This window comes from Jaculus jaculus, chromosome 2 (assembly GCF_020740685.1).
Source record: "Jaculus jaculus isolate mJacJac1 chromosome 2, mJacJac1.mat.Y.cur, whole genome shotgun sequence".
Lineage (NCBI taxonomy): Eukaryota > Metazoa > Chordata > Mammalia > Rodentia > Dipodidae > Jaculus > Jaculus jaculus.
The window spans coordinates 197535509-197551595 of NC_059103.1; the positions used below are offsets into that span (position 1 = coordinate 197535509).

A 16087-nucleotide genomic window follows, 5' to 3' on the forward strand; every position below is an offset into this window, starting at 1 on the left:
ACTATCAAGATGGCCTGGCCCCTACCATGTCCTTTATTATCTTTCTATAGATTGATGTCCTGTTTCCCCTGCTCGCCATTGCTGTGGGGTTCATGGTATACAATACCAGCTCATCACTGTGGGGTTGGTGGGGTGCAGAGCTAGCTCCTCACAATCCTTTCAACTTCTACTGTTAACAGTGTCAGAACCACCAACTCTCTATTTCAACCCCCTCTGGCCATGCACTAATGTTGTTATATATTTTAATTCTCCATTTTTATAAACATGCATTACATTATTTTACCTTAAATTTTAAAAATGATAAACACATTTTCCACTTCCCTTCACAGTTAGCATTTCTCAAGTCCATCATTCTTCTAGTTCCCTACACCCACCTACCAGCCTCCCCCCCTCAGGGCTCCTTTAACACCGTGTGCAGGGAAGACCCTCCAGGGGTGAATTCTCATGGGTTTTATACATTTGAAAACATGTATTCTCTCAACTGTAGCTTGTTTTCTGTTTTGTTTTTCCAAGGTAGAGTCTAAATCTAGCCTGCACTGACCACATACTCTCTGTAGTCCCAAACTCACAGCAATCCTCCTACCTCTGCCTCTCAAGTGCTGGGTTTAAAGGTGTGTGCCACCATGCCCAGCTTCACCTGCAGCTTATATATATATATTTGGGGCTGGAGAAATGGCTCAGTGGTTAAGGCATTTGCCTACTAATCCAAAGAACCCAGGTTCAATTCCCCAGTACCTACATTAGCCAGATGCACAAAGGTGTGCACGCATCTGGAGTTCATTTGCAGCAGCTGGAGGCCCTAATGTGCCCTTCTCTCTCTCTCTCTCAAATAAATAAGGAAAAAAATACATATATATATATACTTGTATTTATTTATTTGAAAGCAGAGAGATATGGAGAGAAGAGAGACATACAGAGAGAATGGGAGTGAACTACAGAGCTATGCACCTCTTTGTGCTCCTGGCTTTACATGGACACTGGAAAATTGGACCTGGGTCATTAGCAAGCACCATAACCACTGAGCCATCTCTCCAGCTCTCACCTGCAGCTGATCAAGACAGCTTCTCTGGATGTAGAATTATGGGTTGCTGGGGTCGTTCCCCTACTCACTGTCCTTCCTCAAACAAGAACACTGACAGCAGCCTTTATTGCTTAACTGTGCCTTTTTTTCGCCCCTGTCTTACCTTTGGTTTGAGACAGCTTCATTTGGAGTTTTTTGGTTGCTTTTCATCATGTTTCTGTGTGTGTATGTGTTGTGTGTGGGTGATGTGTGGTGTGTGCATGTGTATGTCAGATGTGCATGTCCCATGCACATGCTAACATAGTGTGTGTGTATGTGTGTGATGTGTGCTGTGTACACATGTATTGCAGACGTGCCTGCCCCATGGACATGCATGCTGAGTGTGTCTGTGTGTGTGATGTGTGGTGTGTGTGTATTTGGTATGTGCACAAATATTGCAGATGTGCCTGCCCCATGCACATGCTTGTCGAGTGTGTGTTATGTGTGGTGGGTGTGTGATGTGTGGTTTGTGAAATGAACTGCAAATGTCTAAGATCCATGCACGTGCTTGCAAAGGCCAGAAGGTGTCCTCCTCCATAGTTCATGTCCTCCTCCATAGTTCATGTCCTCCTCCATAACGAGTGTCCTCCTCCATAGCGAGTGTCCTCCTCCATAGCAAGTGTCCTCCTCCATAGCAAGTGTCCTCCTCCATAGCGAGTGTCCTCCTCCATAGCGAGTGTCCTCCTACATAGCACATGTCCTCCTGCATAGCACGTGTCCTCCTCCATAGTTCATGTCCTCCTCCATAGCGAGCTTCCTCCTCCATAGTGAGCATCCTCCTCCATGGCACGTGTCCTACTCCATAGCACATGTCCCCCTCCACAGTGCATCTCCTCCTCCATAGTGACTGTCCTCCTCCATAACACGTGTCCTCCTCCATAGCACGTGTCCTCCTCCATAGCGCCTATCCTCCTCCATAGCGAGTGTCCTCCTCCATAGCACGTGTCCTCCTCCATAGCGCGTGTCCTCCTCCATAGCGCCTGTCCTCCTCCATAGCGAGTGTCCTCCTCCATAGCGAGTGTCCTCCTCCATAGCACGTGTCCTCCTCCATAGCACGTGTCCTCCTCCATAGCATGTGTCCTTCTCCATAGTGAGTGTCCTCCTCCATAGTGAGTGTCCTCCTCCATAGTGAGTGTCCTCCTCCATAGCATGTGTCCTTCTCCATAGTGAATGTCCTCCTCCATAGTGAGTGTCCTCCTCCACTGCTTGTGTCCTCCTCCATAGCAAGTGTCCTCCTCCATAGCACGTGTCCTCCTCCATAGCGCCTGTCCTCCTCCATAGCGAGTGTCCTCCTCCATAGCGAGTGTCCTCCTCCATAGCGCCTGTCCTCCTCCATAGCACCTGTCCTCCTCCATAGCGAGTGTCCTCCTCCATAGCGAGTGTCCTCCTCCATAGCACGTGTCCTCCTCATTAGCACATGTCCTCCTCCATAGCGAGTGTCCTCCTCCATAGCACGTGTCCTCCTCCATAGCACATGTCCTCCTCCATAGCGCCTGCCCTCCTCCATAGCGAGTGTCCTCCTCCATAGCAAGTGTCCTCCGCCATAGCGTGTGTCCTCCTCTCTAGCACGTGTCCTCCTCCATAGCACGTGTCCTCCTCCATAGCATGTGTCCTTCTCCATAGTGAGTGTCCTCCTCCATAGTGAGTGTCCTCCTCCATAGTGAGTGTCCTCCTCCATAGCATGTGTCCTTCTCCATAGTGAATGTCCTCCTCCATAGTGAGTGTCCTCCTCCACTGCTTGTGTCCTCCTCCATAGCAAGTGTCCTCCTCCACTGCTTGTGTCCTCCTCCATAGCAAGTGTCCTCCTCCATAGCACGTGTCCTCCTCCATAGCGCGTGTCCTCCTCCATAGCACGTGTCCTCCTCCATAGTGCCTGTCCTCCTCCATAGCGAGTGTCCTCCTCCATAGCGAGTGTCCTCCTCCATAGCGCGTGTCCTCCTCCATAGCACGTGTCCTCCTCCATAGCGCGTGTCCTCCTCCATAGCACCTGTCCTCCTCCATAGCATGTGTCCTTCTCCATAGTGAGTGTCCTCCTCCATAGTGAGTGTCCTCCTCCATAGCAAGTGTCCTCCTCCATAGCACGTGTCCTCCTCCATAGCGAGTGTCCTCCTCCATAGCGAGTGTCCTCCTCCATAGCGCGTGTCCTCCTCCATAGCACGTGTCCTCCTCCATAGCGCGTGTCCTCCTCCATAGCACCTGTCCTCCTCCATAGCGAGTGTCCTCCTCCATAGCAAGTGTCCTCCTCCATAGCACGTGTCCTCCTCCATAGCACATGTCCTCCTCCATAGCACCTGTCCTCCTCCATAGCGAGTGTCCTCCTCCATAGCGAGTGTCCTCCTCCATAGCGAGTGTCCTCCTACATAGCACATGTCCTCCTGCATAGCACGTGTCCTCCTCCATAGTTCATGTCCTCCTCCATAGCGAGCTTCCTCCTCCATAGTGAGCATCCTCCTCCATGGCACGTGTCCTACTCCATAGCACATGTCCCCCTCCACAGTGCATCTCCTCCTCCATAGTGACTGTCCTCCTCCATAACACGTGTCCTCCTCCATAGCACGTGTCCTCCTCCATAGCACGTGTCCTCCTCCATAGCAAGTGTCCTCCTCCATAGCACGTGTCCTCCTCCATAGCGCGTGTCCTCCTCCATAGCACGTGTCCTCCTCCATAGCGCCTGTCCTCCTCCATAGCGAGTGTCCTCCTCCATAGCACGTGTCCTCCTCCATAGCACGTGTCCTCCTCCATAGCATGTGTCCTTCTCCATAGTGAGTGTCCTCCTCCATAGCGAGTGTCCTCCTCCATAGCGAGTGTCCTCCTCCATAGCACGTGTCCTCCTCCATAGCGAGTGTCCTCCTCCATAGCACGTGTCCTCCTCCATAGCGAGTGTCCTCCTCCATAGCGAGTGTCCTCCTCCATAGCATGTGTCCTCCTCCATAGCGTGTGTCCTCCTCCATAGCAAGTGTCATCCTCCATAGCGTGTGTCCTCCTCCATAGCGCGTGTCCTCCTCCACTGCATGTGTCCTCCTCCATAGCAAGTGTCCTCCTCCATAGCGTGTGTCCTCCTCCATACGCGTGCCATAGTGAGTGTCCTCCTCCATAGTGCGTGTCCTCTTCCATAGCGCCTGTCCTCCTCCATCACTCACCACTCACTCTCCTTGAACTGAGACTCTCACGGAACCCAGAGTTGCTGCTCTCAGTCATGCTGACTGGGCAGCACACTCAGGGACTCTCTTGGCTCTGCTTCTCACAGCGCTAGTGTTGAAGACATGTACAGCCATGCTCAGCTTTTCAATGGGGTGCTGAGATTCTGCCTGGCCTTCATACTTGCATGGCAAATGCTCTTACCCTCTGATCCATCTTCCCAGCCCCTTTTCATGTTGCTTTTGCTCTGAATTCATGGAATTTCTTGATATATGTATCTGGAACATTCATCAAGTCTGGAAAATGGTCATAAAGGGTTTCTTCAAATATTTGCTCTGTGTCTCTTCCTTCTCCTGTGAGGACTCGAATCACATACACCATTCATTTGATGTCCCACAGCTCATGGACACTGTTCTATCATTTCCAGTCTTTCGTTTATGTGTGTTTCATTTGATGATGGTTTCTATTGGTCTTCTCACATACTGGTCTTTCCTTCCACAGTATCTAATCTCCTGCTTAAGTCACAGATTGGATTCTTAACCTGAAATGTGATTTTGATTCCTGTTATATTTTCTATGTCACTCCTTAACATGTTTCACTCTACCATGTTGAATGAATAGAATATAATTATTACTGTCTTCATATCTTTGTGTACTAATTCTGTCCTTGTGTTGATAGACTTGGGTTTTTTGTTTGTTTGTGACAGTATTCATACTATAGTACTGGATACCCCAGAATTTTCTGTATAAATCAGGCTATACCCAAATTCCCTGTAGTCCTCCTACCTCAGCCTCCTGAGTTTTGAGATTACAGGCATGTGCCAGACACCTAGCCTTCCATGTTGCTTTAATCAACTAGCTTTTCTCCTCATGATAGAACGTGTTTTGTGCTTGATTGTACCCTGGTAAATTTTGGATAGATGCCAGTCATTGTTCATTGGACCTTGTTGAGTAGAGGTACAATGGTCTCATGGGTCCAAGGTGTCCATCATTAGGTACAGTGTGCTCTGCATCACTGTTCTGATTGTTTAATACCTGATGCATGATCTTGCATATTTTGTCTGAGTTCTGGTTTGCTGAAAGCAGAAGATAAGTCTGTTCCTGACTGCTCCATCCTGGCCAGAATCACCATTATCTTACACGTCACTTTCTGGACTTCGGTTTTCCTGGGTGTGGTGATTTGATTCAGGTGTCCCCCATAGACTTATGTGTTATGAATGTTTGATCCCCAGCTGATAGCAATTTGGGAATTGGAACCTTGTTAGACGTGGGTTGTTGGGGCAGATTTATGGGTGTTATAATCAGAGTCCCCATGCCAGTGTGTGGCACACTCTCCTCCAGCAATTGTCTACCTGATATTGGCCAGGAGGTGATATCTAGCCTCTGCTCATGCCATGTTTTCCCGTCATCATGGAGCTTCCCCTCAAGTCTGTAAGCCAAAATAAACCCTTTCTTCCTATAAATTGTTTTCTGCTAGCAATGCAAAATTCACTGTAAAACTGTTTGTCACAGGCACCTAGGTCAGAGACATGACCTGACACGCATCTCTATCGATGAATGAATGAATGAATGAATGAATGAATGAATGAATGACGTAGGTCTGAGAGTAAGAAGAGTGAAGGGGAAGGATACCGTGTCCTCTCCTGGTCCTACCCCCACCTGGAGCAGCTCTACCCACTCTAAAACCCTTCTAGGGACATCTGGGTAGCCAGGAAGTCCCCTGCGCTATCTTGAAGAGCTCTGCCCTCCAAGTTAGGGTAATAGCCAGAGCTGCAGTAAAGAATCCTGAGCCACTCCACATTCCACCAGGGTGTGTGCCCATCCGTCCCTGCTGGACAATATGACCCACATCTGAGGCTGCCTACACCAGAGCTCCTAAATTCATCCACTCACAACCCCCTTTGCTCAAGAAATTTTTATATGGCTCTAGGGATATAGGTATATAAAATAGGCATGCACATTAAACATTTGCTAACAATAAATCATGAAGTATTTTAAAACAATTCCTTGGTATGCATATAATTTTACTGCTTATTAAAGTTGAAAGCAAACCCACATACTGAGATGGATGTGCTTGTTTTAACACAATACAATCCAGAGATGTACCAATCTGATGCTTACACACCAAGGAACGACAGCATGGAAATTGTTACTTTGCTTCACAGTGGGCGAACAAGAAACTGTGCAGTAAAACCTCTGCAACTCAAGTAACAGGCAGCATTCACTGGCATTGCATGGTGTGATGGCAGGTTCCATATAAAGTGTATGTGCTGGGCGTATAGAACCAAGGATATAGTGAAGTCACATGATGCAGCATGGGCAAGCAAACCAGAAACACCTTAGATTTATTACGTGTTTACTTCTGAATTAATTTTTGGCCACTGTGTATTCAGAAATATTTTTTATTAACAACTTCCATGATTATAAAAAATACCCCATGGTAATACCCTCCTTCCCTTCACTTTCCCCTTTGAAATTCCATTCTCCATCATACCCCTTCCCCATCTCAATCAGTCTCTCTTTTACTTTTGATGTCATGATCTTTTCCTCCTCTTATGATGGTCTTGTGCAGGTAGTGTCAGGCACTGTGAGGCCATGGATATCCAGGCCATTTTATGTCTGGGGGGATCATGTTATATGGAGTCCTGCCCTTCCTTTACCTCTCACATTCTTTCTGCCACCTCTTCCACATTAGACCCTGAGCCTTGGAAGGTGTGATAGAGATATTGCAGTACTGAGCACTGCGGTCATTTCTTTCCATCACCATGATACCTTCTGAGTTGTCCCAAGGTCACTGCCATCTGAAAAGAGAAGATTTTCTACCCAGAATGAGAGTAGCATTAATATAAAGGTATAAATATTAAGAGAAGTGCTTACTGGGCAGTTTGATAAGCATAGTATATACATTTAGCCAGACAACAGCAGACGTTACAACCCTAGGGCTCATGACTACCCCTGTTTTAAGTGTTCAGTATCAGGGATGTATTCCCTCCCATGGAGTGGGCCTCCAGTCCAATTAGAGGGCAGTTGGTTTCCCCCATAACAGACTTGCTGCTATTGCACCCATTGGGTCATTTGGCCTGGCTGGCCAAATATAAGGCTTGCAGTGTCCACTGTTGAGTATCTTCACTGGTGATTTCTCTTTCTCCCACTGAACTGCATGCAGAATGGCTTCTTCCATCTTTCTGTCAGCTGATCTGCATGGAGGAGGTTATCAGCTCAGATCCAGCAGGATTTCTCAGTGTCCTTGCAGAAATCTTCTTTTTTTAATTTATTTTATTTTTAAAATATTTTATGTAAGCATGTATTTAAGACAGGGGGCCGATATATACATATAAAGAGAATGGGCATGCAAGGACTTCTAGCCACTGCAAACAAACTCTAGATGCATGTGCCACCTTGTGTATCTGGCTTTACGTGGGTACCGGGGAGTTGAACCTGGGTCCTTTAGGCTTTGCAGGCAAACACCTTAACCACTAAGCCATCTCTCCAGCCCATACTCAGAAATCCTTTGCTGTTTCTAAAATTTTCAAGACTCCCATATTAAATTACATGACCCTAAAGACCTGCCCTCTTGCCTCCCAAGGCTCCTCAGGCCACTAAACATAATGATGGCTGCATTGAAGACACACCTCACCCACTTGCACCTGGATACGCACACATGCACTTAATGCTCACAGCCAGGACCTGGTTGTGTTTCAGAATCACCCATGTCTCCGTATCCACGACGGAGCCAGGGTGCATGATGGCACATCAGGACTATGATCACAGGGACCAGCAGGGCCACCCCAACACTATCATGCTGTGCAAGTCCAGAAGCATCCAGCCTGAACTGGTGCCTGAGGACCACCGACTGTTCATGGAAGAGGCCTACAACGAGGGTAAGAACCTGCCCTGAGATTCAGCCAGATGGGGTTCTGCTGTCAACAGGCCCTATCAAGCCCCTCTCCTGAAAGCAGTCCTGAGCATCAGGACTAGGAGGTGTTCCTCTCCAGGACTTTGGAGATGATGGCATTATGTGTAGACCTAGAAAGTTTTCAGCAGAGACCCCTGCACACTCCTGTAGCTTGCTCATGCTCCTGAGGCACCATCCAAAACCCCAAACCCAAAAGTCCTACCTTCCCCAGAGCCCTCTTCTCCTCCTATGCTCTTGCACATCTCAGAACTGCAGCTTAGATCTGGCCCCTTCCCTGGACTGTTTCCTCCTTCACTCCAGTGCCAAGGAGTGCTCTATGATTAGATGGAGAGTAGCAGGATCAAAGGAAGGATGATTGGATGGATGGATAAGTTATACATGAATGAGTAGTGAGTCAACGGATAGAGGGTTAGAAGAATGAATGTATGAGTACATGGGTGAGTGGGTGTGTACCTGAATGTAAACGTGGACCCACGGCAGGTGAGTGGGTGTGTACCTGAATGTAAACGTGGACCCATGGCAGGTGAGTGGGTGTGTACCTGAATGTAAACGTGGACCCATGGCAGGTGAGTGGGTGTGTACCTGAATGTAAACGTGGACCCATGGCAGGTGAGTGGGTATGTACCTGAATGTAAACGTGGACCCACGGCAGGTGAGTGGGTGTGTACCTGAATGTAAACGTGGACACAGGGCAGGTGAGTGGGTGTGTACATGAATGTAAACATGGACACATGGGTGGGTGTATGGATAGGTTGGTGGACAAATGGAAATAAGGATGAATTTTGGATGGATTGGTGAATGATGGATGAATGAGTAGATGAAAGTGGATCAGTGACTGGCTGGAAATATGATTAGGAGAATAAGGGCATGTAGACTGGCATGCGTTCCTGCTCTACCGCATCTCAAAGCCCATAAGGACCACATGGACAGTGAAGGCATCCAGAGTGTCCCATTCCCCCGTTCTTGTTTTTATTATAAGCTTGTCCTTCCTTGTCCATCCAGACCTGTTTCCACAATGTGACCACCCTGTTCCCCCCCACACACACACACACCCTTCTTGCCAACTTTAGCCATCTGCTTCAAAATGCTCCGGGACATGGGCAGCTCGGACCCTGTCCACGTGAAGTATATCTTCAAGAAGATCAGGAAGATGGCTCAGGAGTGCCCCAACCTGCTGATGGAAACCATTCATGACTACTTCAAAGACAACCCTGAGGTGGGGCTGCTGGGTCCTTGGGAGGGGGTGTGTGAGTAGAGGGAGGGCTAGGTCCTAAGGTAGGCTCAAGCCCTGCCTGCCACATAGGGCAGCTGCATCACCAAGGCAAGTACCAACCTTCTTCCAAGATAATGGGCTTGAGTAGGGAAAGAAGGAAGTGGAGTCACTCGTGCTAGACACCCTCAGAACACTTTCATGAGGAAGAGGTTTCATGATCCTCACAGATGGGAAACTACAGCTCAAGGAAGGGAAGGGATTTGTCTAAGGTCACAGCACCAGTAGTTAGAAATGGATGGATAGCTAGGAGGGTGAGTATAGGTATGAAGAGAGTGGGAGGGGAAGAAGGATAAGAAAGTAGGTGAATGGACAGGTGAATAGATAGGTAGGTGACTATTGGAAGGGTTGAAGGATATATAGAAAGAGAGAGAGGAGAATCAAAAGATGGATGGATATGGGGCTGAATGAACAGGTGGGTACGTGGATGGATACATAAGGGATGGATGGGTGGGTGGGTATGGATAGGTGGGTGGATGGGTGGGTAGATGGATGAATATAGGAATGGATGGATGGATCCATCAAGGGAGTGGTGGATATGTGGGTGAATGGGTGGGTGGATACAGGAATGGGTGAATAGATAAATGGATGGGTGGGTGGGTGCATAGATGGATAAACGTGCCTAAGCACTAATGAAGGTACTTTGAAGATGGACCTTTTGAAATTTCACAGCCATTCCCTGAGGATAGGGACTGGCTGTTGCTCCTCTCAGGCCTGCAGCACCTGCGTTGAGGCCTGCGCATGTGGGCGTCGGCTAAGGGGCCAAGTGCGTGGCAAATGTAGCAGCTACTGAGGCTCCTTCCCACTGGCCTTGCACACCCTGCCACCTGTGCCCCCGTGCCATTTGCTGCACCGCCAGGTGCGGCTATCCCAGTGTCGCCTCTGCCCTGCACAGATGCCTATTCGGCACAAGTTCCGGCTGCTCCAAGCCCTGAAGGCCGTCATTGCAGCCAGCAACAGCTTGGAGGAGGCCTGGAGGAAGAGCTTCATGCAGCTGGCCTTGGAGAACATGACCAAGTCCACGGTGGGCCTCCCTCTCCCAGCACACAAGCCAGTTCTCCGAGGGCCTGGGGTTCAGTTGGCTGCCTACATGTCCAAACAATGAGGGTGTGTGTGGGTCTCACGCAGTCTACCAGGCAGAGTCTGTACCTCATGTTCATGAACTGCCCCTTCAGAGGAGCTGTCCCATGCAAGTTATCTGTGGACTCGGGCCACAGTGCTCCCTAGGAGGTCTCTTCCTTCCCATCCCTTCCACACTGCCCACACCCCAGCCTCTGGAAGGCCTACTGTCAGCCTGTCTCATCCCCATGACCTAATCCAGCCCTCAGTACCTACCTTCCAGGTTCATGCCTAATGGAGTTGTGTAGGCTTGAGATTCAGATACCCCCAGCACACCAGCTCAGGTGTGCAGAGCAGGGAAATCACTGGTCCCTATAGCCCAAAAGCCCTGTTCTCTTCCAGGGGCCTGGGAAAGGTGGTTTCTTCAGACCCACTTATCCTGGGAAGCCCTATGGTGAACTATTCCATATCCATGGTATGAGCGATGATCAGAGAATAGTGACTCTCACCAAGGCTCACTGTAATCCAATCCCTCTGTAAGCAAGACCAGACTCATGTCTTTACCTGAACTGTGCTTGGTGACACAGAAGGCTAAGGCCCTGAGTAAGTTTCTAATACTCATAGTCCCCTACACACACGCACACTCCTGAAACGTGGCCCCAGGGCACCACACAGAGCCTTGAGAGCCAGTTCCACACCCCCAGGGCAAGAGGCAAACATAAGAAGGGTCTGTGATTATGACTTGAAGACCATGGATATGGGACACAGGCTGGCCAGGGTCTGTGGTTGAGGAGTTATAATTGGGATAGGATATTATCTGTATAATGATTTCTAATTTTATTCCACTACGACCTGGTAAGGTACAGTGCATTTATTTCTGCATTTGTGTGTGCATGTGGCTCATTTTGGAGAAAGTTCCATGGACTGCTGAGAAGAATTGAACAGTCCACAGTTTGATGGAATATTCTCTAGGAAGCTGTTACATCATCTGATCTGTGTCATACTTGGAAGATTATTTGCTGTTGTTTTTGGTCTGGAAGATCTGCTTACTGAAGAGCTTTACTCTCTTACTGTACCTGGTTCTACTTATGCCTTTATGTCCAATAATGTATCATAAAATTGGGTTCAACAACATTTGCTGTACATATATTCACAATCACTATATCTTCTTGATGGACAGTTCTCTCTATCAATATATAGTGAGCTTCCTTATCTTCTGACTAATCTTGGCTTGAAGTCTGTTCTATAAGACAGAAGTGTGGCCTCTTCTTATCTGGGGCTGCCTTTTGCTTGGTATGTTAACATCTATCCTTTAACTTTCAGTCTGTGTGGGTCTTGGCCAGTGAGGTGTGTTTCTTGCAGGCAACAAACAGATGTATAATCCAACCAGCTAGTCTATGTTGTTTAATTGGAGATTTTGGAAATTTCCTGATATAATTTTATTGAATAGATTTTCTGTGCTACAGCAGTTACACTCTTGTTGCTGGAACAAAACCCCTGACCAGGAGCAATTTATAGGACAAAGGATCTATTTCAGGTTTACAGTTTCAAATGGAAGCTTTGTCATGGTAGAGCAGGCAGGGGGAGGTGTCACATCTCCATATATCAGCCACAGAGAGATCTAAGCAAGTGAAAGCTGGCTCTGGAAAGTGTGCTGGACCAATCAATACCAAGATCCACTCCCAGTGAGACATTCCCTCTAGGCTCCCCCTACCAAAGGCTCCACCAGCTGGGGCCTATATAGGAAGCTTAGTCACAACACTTGAGGCTGTGGGGGACAATCTACATTCAAACAACCACATGCCTTCTCATTGCTGGGACAAAGCACCTGACCAAAAGCAGCTGACAAGAGAAAAGTGTTTATTTTGGCTTACAGCCTCAAGGGGAAGCTTCATGACGGCAGGGAAGTGTGGCATGAGCAGAGACTGGACATCACCTCCTTGCAATAGCAGGTGGAAAACAGCATCAGGAGAGTGAGCTGAGCTCTGGTAAGGGGAGCTGGCTATAACACCCCTAATCCCGCCCCCAACAACACACCTCCTCCAGCAAGGCTCCACCTCCCAAGCTGCCATCAGCTGGGAACCAAGCATTCAGAACACATGAGTTTATGGGGGGCTCCTGATCCAAACCACCACAGCCTTTAGTGTGTGTTTTAGCTCCTTCTACGCCATAGATTTTTAGATTTGGTATTTTGACAATTTCCCAGTGTGCCTGGAAGTTGTGGTCACACTTGTTCCTTATTTGTTTGCTTGGTATTTGAATGTGACATCTCCTTGACCCTCTTTTAAATCCCCAACGCTCTTTCTTTTCCTCGTGGACTCAGTCTACCAGCAGTGCTCCCTGGTTTTCATCTGGCTTTTCAGTTTTCCATATCCAACATTTCTATTTGCTTGCTTGTTTTAAAATCTTAACTTGCCGGGCATGGTGGTGCTTGCCTTTAGTTCCAACATTTGGGAGGAAGAAGTAGGAGGAGCACTGTGAGTTCAATGCCACCCTGAGACTACATAATTCCAGGTTAGCCTGAGCTAGAGTGAGACCCTACCTCACAAAACTGAAAATTAATAAGTAAATAAAATAAACTCATAAGTTGCTTGTGGAATTTCTTGTCCACATTACTGGTTTTCTGATCAAGCCCTGCTTTGGCTTCCTTACTTTACTCTTCAGTTTATTTGAATCCTCTTTGGTCATTCTTTTTAAATTAAACTTCTGTATACTTTGCCATTTCAACCACTTAGTATCTTTGAATTTAGTCATCGAGTTTGATCTTTTTATTTCTATCTTACTTTTTAAAAATTATTTTGAAAGAGAGAGAAAAAAACAAAAAAGAGAGAGGATGAGCATGCCAGGGCCTCTTGCCCCTGCAAGGAGACTCCAGCTGCATGCACCACTTTATGCATCTGGCCTTACGTGGTCACTGGGAAATTGGACATGGGCCACCAGGCTTTGCAACTGCTTTTAACCACTGAGCCATCTCTCCAGTACTTTTTAATTTGCATTTGTGTATATGTATGTGCATATATGTGAGTGCACATTGCCACTGTGTATGTACAGAGGAGCTGTCTGTGCTCCACTGTCTTTGAGACAGTGCAGTGGTTGGAATGTAAAATGTCCCCATCCCCTCCTGTGTGTGTGACACAGCCTCATTCTTAATCCCCCTTTGGAGGGGGCCTTGCTATAGGAGGGGTGTCACTATTCATCCAGCCCCAGTAGGTGTTCAGAGCCCAGCTCACTCAGGGTACTTCCTTCCTGGTGCTGTGGAGAGATGACACCCAGTTGTCAGCCTGTTACGCATCCCACCGTGATGAACCTTGCTCCCAAAACTGTGAGCTAAAACTAAACTCTTTCTTTCCATGAGCTGCCTCTTGTCAGGTGTTTTGTCCCAGAAACTGTGACAGACAGGGTACCTCGGCTGCTGCAAATGAATCTGGCCCTTGATCTTTGACCTCTCCTGGCCCCACCTCCCATTGCTGTAGGCTTGCTGGGAACATGGACACATGCTCTGCTCTGTGTCCAACTTCACACAGGTCCTGAGGAATTGAAGCCAAGATTGTCGGCTTTGCTGTAACGGCTGAGCCATCTTCCTGGCCTGGCTCTTGATCTTGGAGGAGTCATGGTATGCGGCTTTTTTCATGTTTCTTGTGATTCTGAGTCATGAGCTACTCATCTGTTGGGATGGATATCTCCCCATTTTATTTGGGGTCTCCTTGGCTCTTCTCTTAAAGACCATTCTAAGGAGAAAACAAACTATTATAACAGCAACAAAACAAAACCAGATATGGAAATGAAATTAAAATCAACTCTAGGGCTGGAGAAATGACTTAGTGGTTAAGGCACTTGCCTGCAAAGCCAAAGGACCCAGGCTTGCATCTCCAAGACCTATGTAAGGCATATGCACAAGGTAGTGCATACATCTAGAGTTCGTTTCCAGTGGCTGGAGGCCCTGGTGCGCCCATTCTCTCTCTCTCTCTCTCTCTCTCTCTCTCTCTCTCTCTCTCTCTCCCTTTTTCTGTCTCTTAAATAAATAAATATTTTTTGCCCGGCAGGTCATTCTGTTTCTGCCCCTCAGCTGTTTGGCCATCTCCTTCCAAGCATCCCTGCTCTCCCTCCCTTTCTGTCTTTGGAATCAAACCTGCTCTTTGTTAAACCATGACGCTTCTCATCCAGGGAGTCACACGGAGGCAGCTTCTAATCCTCCTCCTTACCCCTTGCCTCATCTTAGAGTTCTTCGTTTTGTTCTTGCACTGATCCTTTTTCATCTCACCCCGGGTGTTGAGAACGGCCAGCATTGGCCTTCGCTTTCACACCGCATCCCCGCAGAGCCCTCTGTGACCTCAGAGTGCGTGGGTGGCTCTGGCAGCCAGTGCTGCTGCAGTCCACACCAGCAGGGCGTCCCCGAGTCACTGCGGCTCTGACACTGTCTACCTGGAGGTGGCCTCAGTTCCCACGGGCCGCTTCCTTCAGATGCCAGTCACAACGCCAGTTGTCACATCTGCGCCTTTGACCAAGCAATTACAGGCTGGGACTCCCACGCCCTCCCTCGGGTCTGCTGAATTTGCTCTGACCGCTCACAGGTCACAGGGAAATGGTAGTGTTCATCAGTTCCTTACCAAGGATATTACAAAATGCGCAAAGAGATGAACAGGCAAGGCATGGGGGACAAGGAGAGCATGACTCCACACCCCGGAAACTTCCACCTGTTGAGCTTTCAGGAAATTCTGAGCCCTGGGTTCTCTTCCACTTTGCTTTATGGTGACCGCTGCACAGGTGGCCTAGCAAGGGAAGCGTAGCCAAGGAGCTTCCCACCCTCTGGGACTTGGAGTAGGACCCTCTATAGAGGGGAAAGGAAGGGGAACTGGACCTCCAGCTGAGGTAGAGGGTGTGACAACCCCTCCAACTGTGCTGCTTTTATGTCTAGCACCTCCACGGCCACCACAGCTCCATGGCTTCTGAAGGCAGGAGCCTTCCTTCCACCCCCAGGCAGTGGAGGGTGTTCAGGGTGGGCACAGCTGGCTGAGATTGCCCTGCCCCCGGGGTAGCACTGGTTTTCGGTTCCCGGCCTCCAGAGTAGGTCTGCTGCTGGCCTGTTTGTTGTTGCTGTTGTTGTTTTGTTTCAATTTCCTAAATATAGTGTGTATTGGAGGGGCTTTTGTCTTTGTTTATTGAAAGAGCAAAATCATACTCAACCCGGCATCCTCACAAGAGGCCTTCATGGCCGTGCCTTCAATAAGCTGTAAATGGCATATTGATTTCACGTGATGGTCTCCTGCATCGCCGAGGAGTGGGAGGGGGACCCCAACCCCTCTCCGAGACCCCACCGGCTGCAGGCAGCGCTTTCTTGCGTCTGCCTCCCACCACCAGCAGAACTGCACACGGAAAGACAAGCACACTGGCTGGGAAGAGGCGGGCACAGACGCTGGGCGCTGGCTGCCCAAGCCAAGAACTCAGGGCAGGAACACATGGCCTTGCCTGTGTTATAAACTCGTGGTGACAAAGGATTCGAGGAAGTGACATTGTCATAAGCTACCCGGGCTCAGCAGAGAAGTGACCTCAGCTGGAGGCTTGAGGATGGGGTTCTGAGCGTAGGCCTGGGAGTGGGTTTCCAACGGACTGGAATTTTGGAAAGACATAGTGGGAGGGATCGGAGC

The 16087-nt window shown here is 48.6% G+C and overlaps 1 protein-coding gene across 1 annotated transcript in view; it reads left to right on the top strand.

Moving 5' to 3' along the window:
* The first annotated feature begins 10356 nt into the window (after positions 1-10356).
* LOC101596504 (maestro heat-like repeat family member 5) overlaps positions 10357-16087 on the top strand; it is a 66704-nt gene continuing 60973 nt past the window's right edge. The window contains exon 1 of the mRNA XM_004672044.2: positions 10357-10407. Within this exon, the coding sequence (XP_004672101.2) occupies positions 10372-10407 (36 nt within the window). The 5' untranslated portion in view covers positions 10357-10371. The remainder of the gene's footprint in view (positions 10408-16087) is intronic.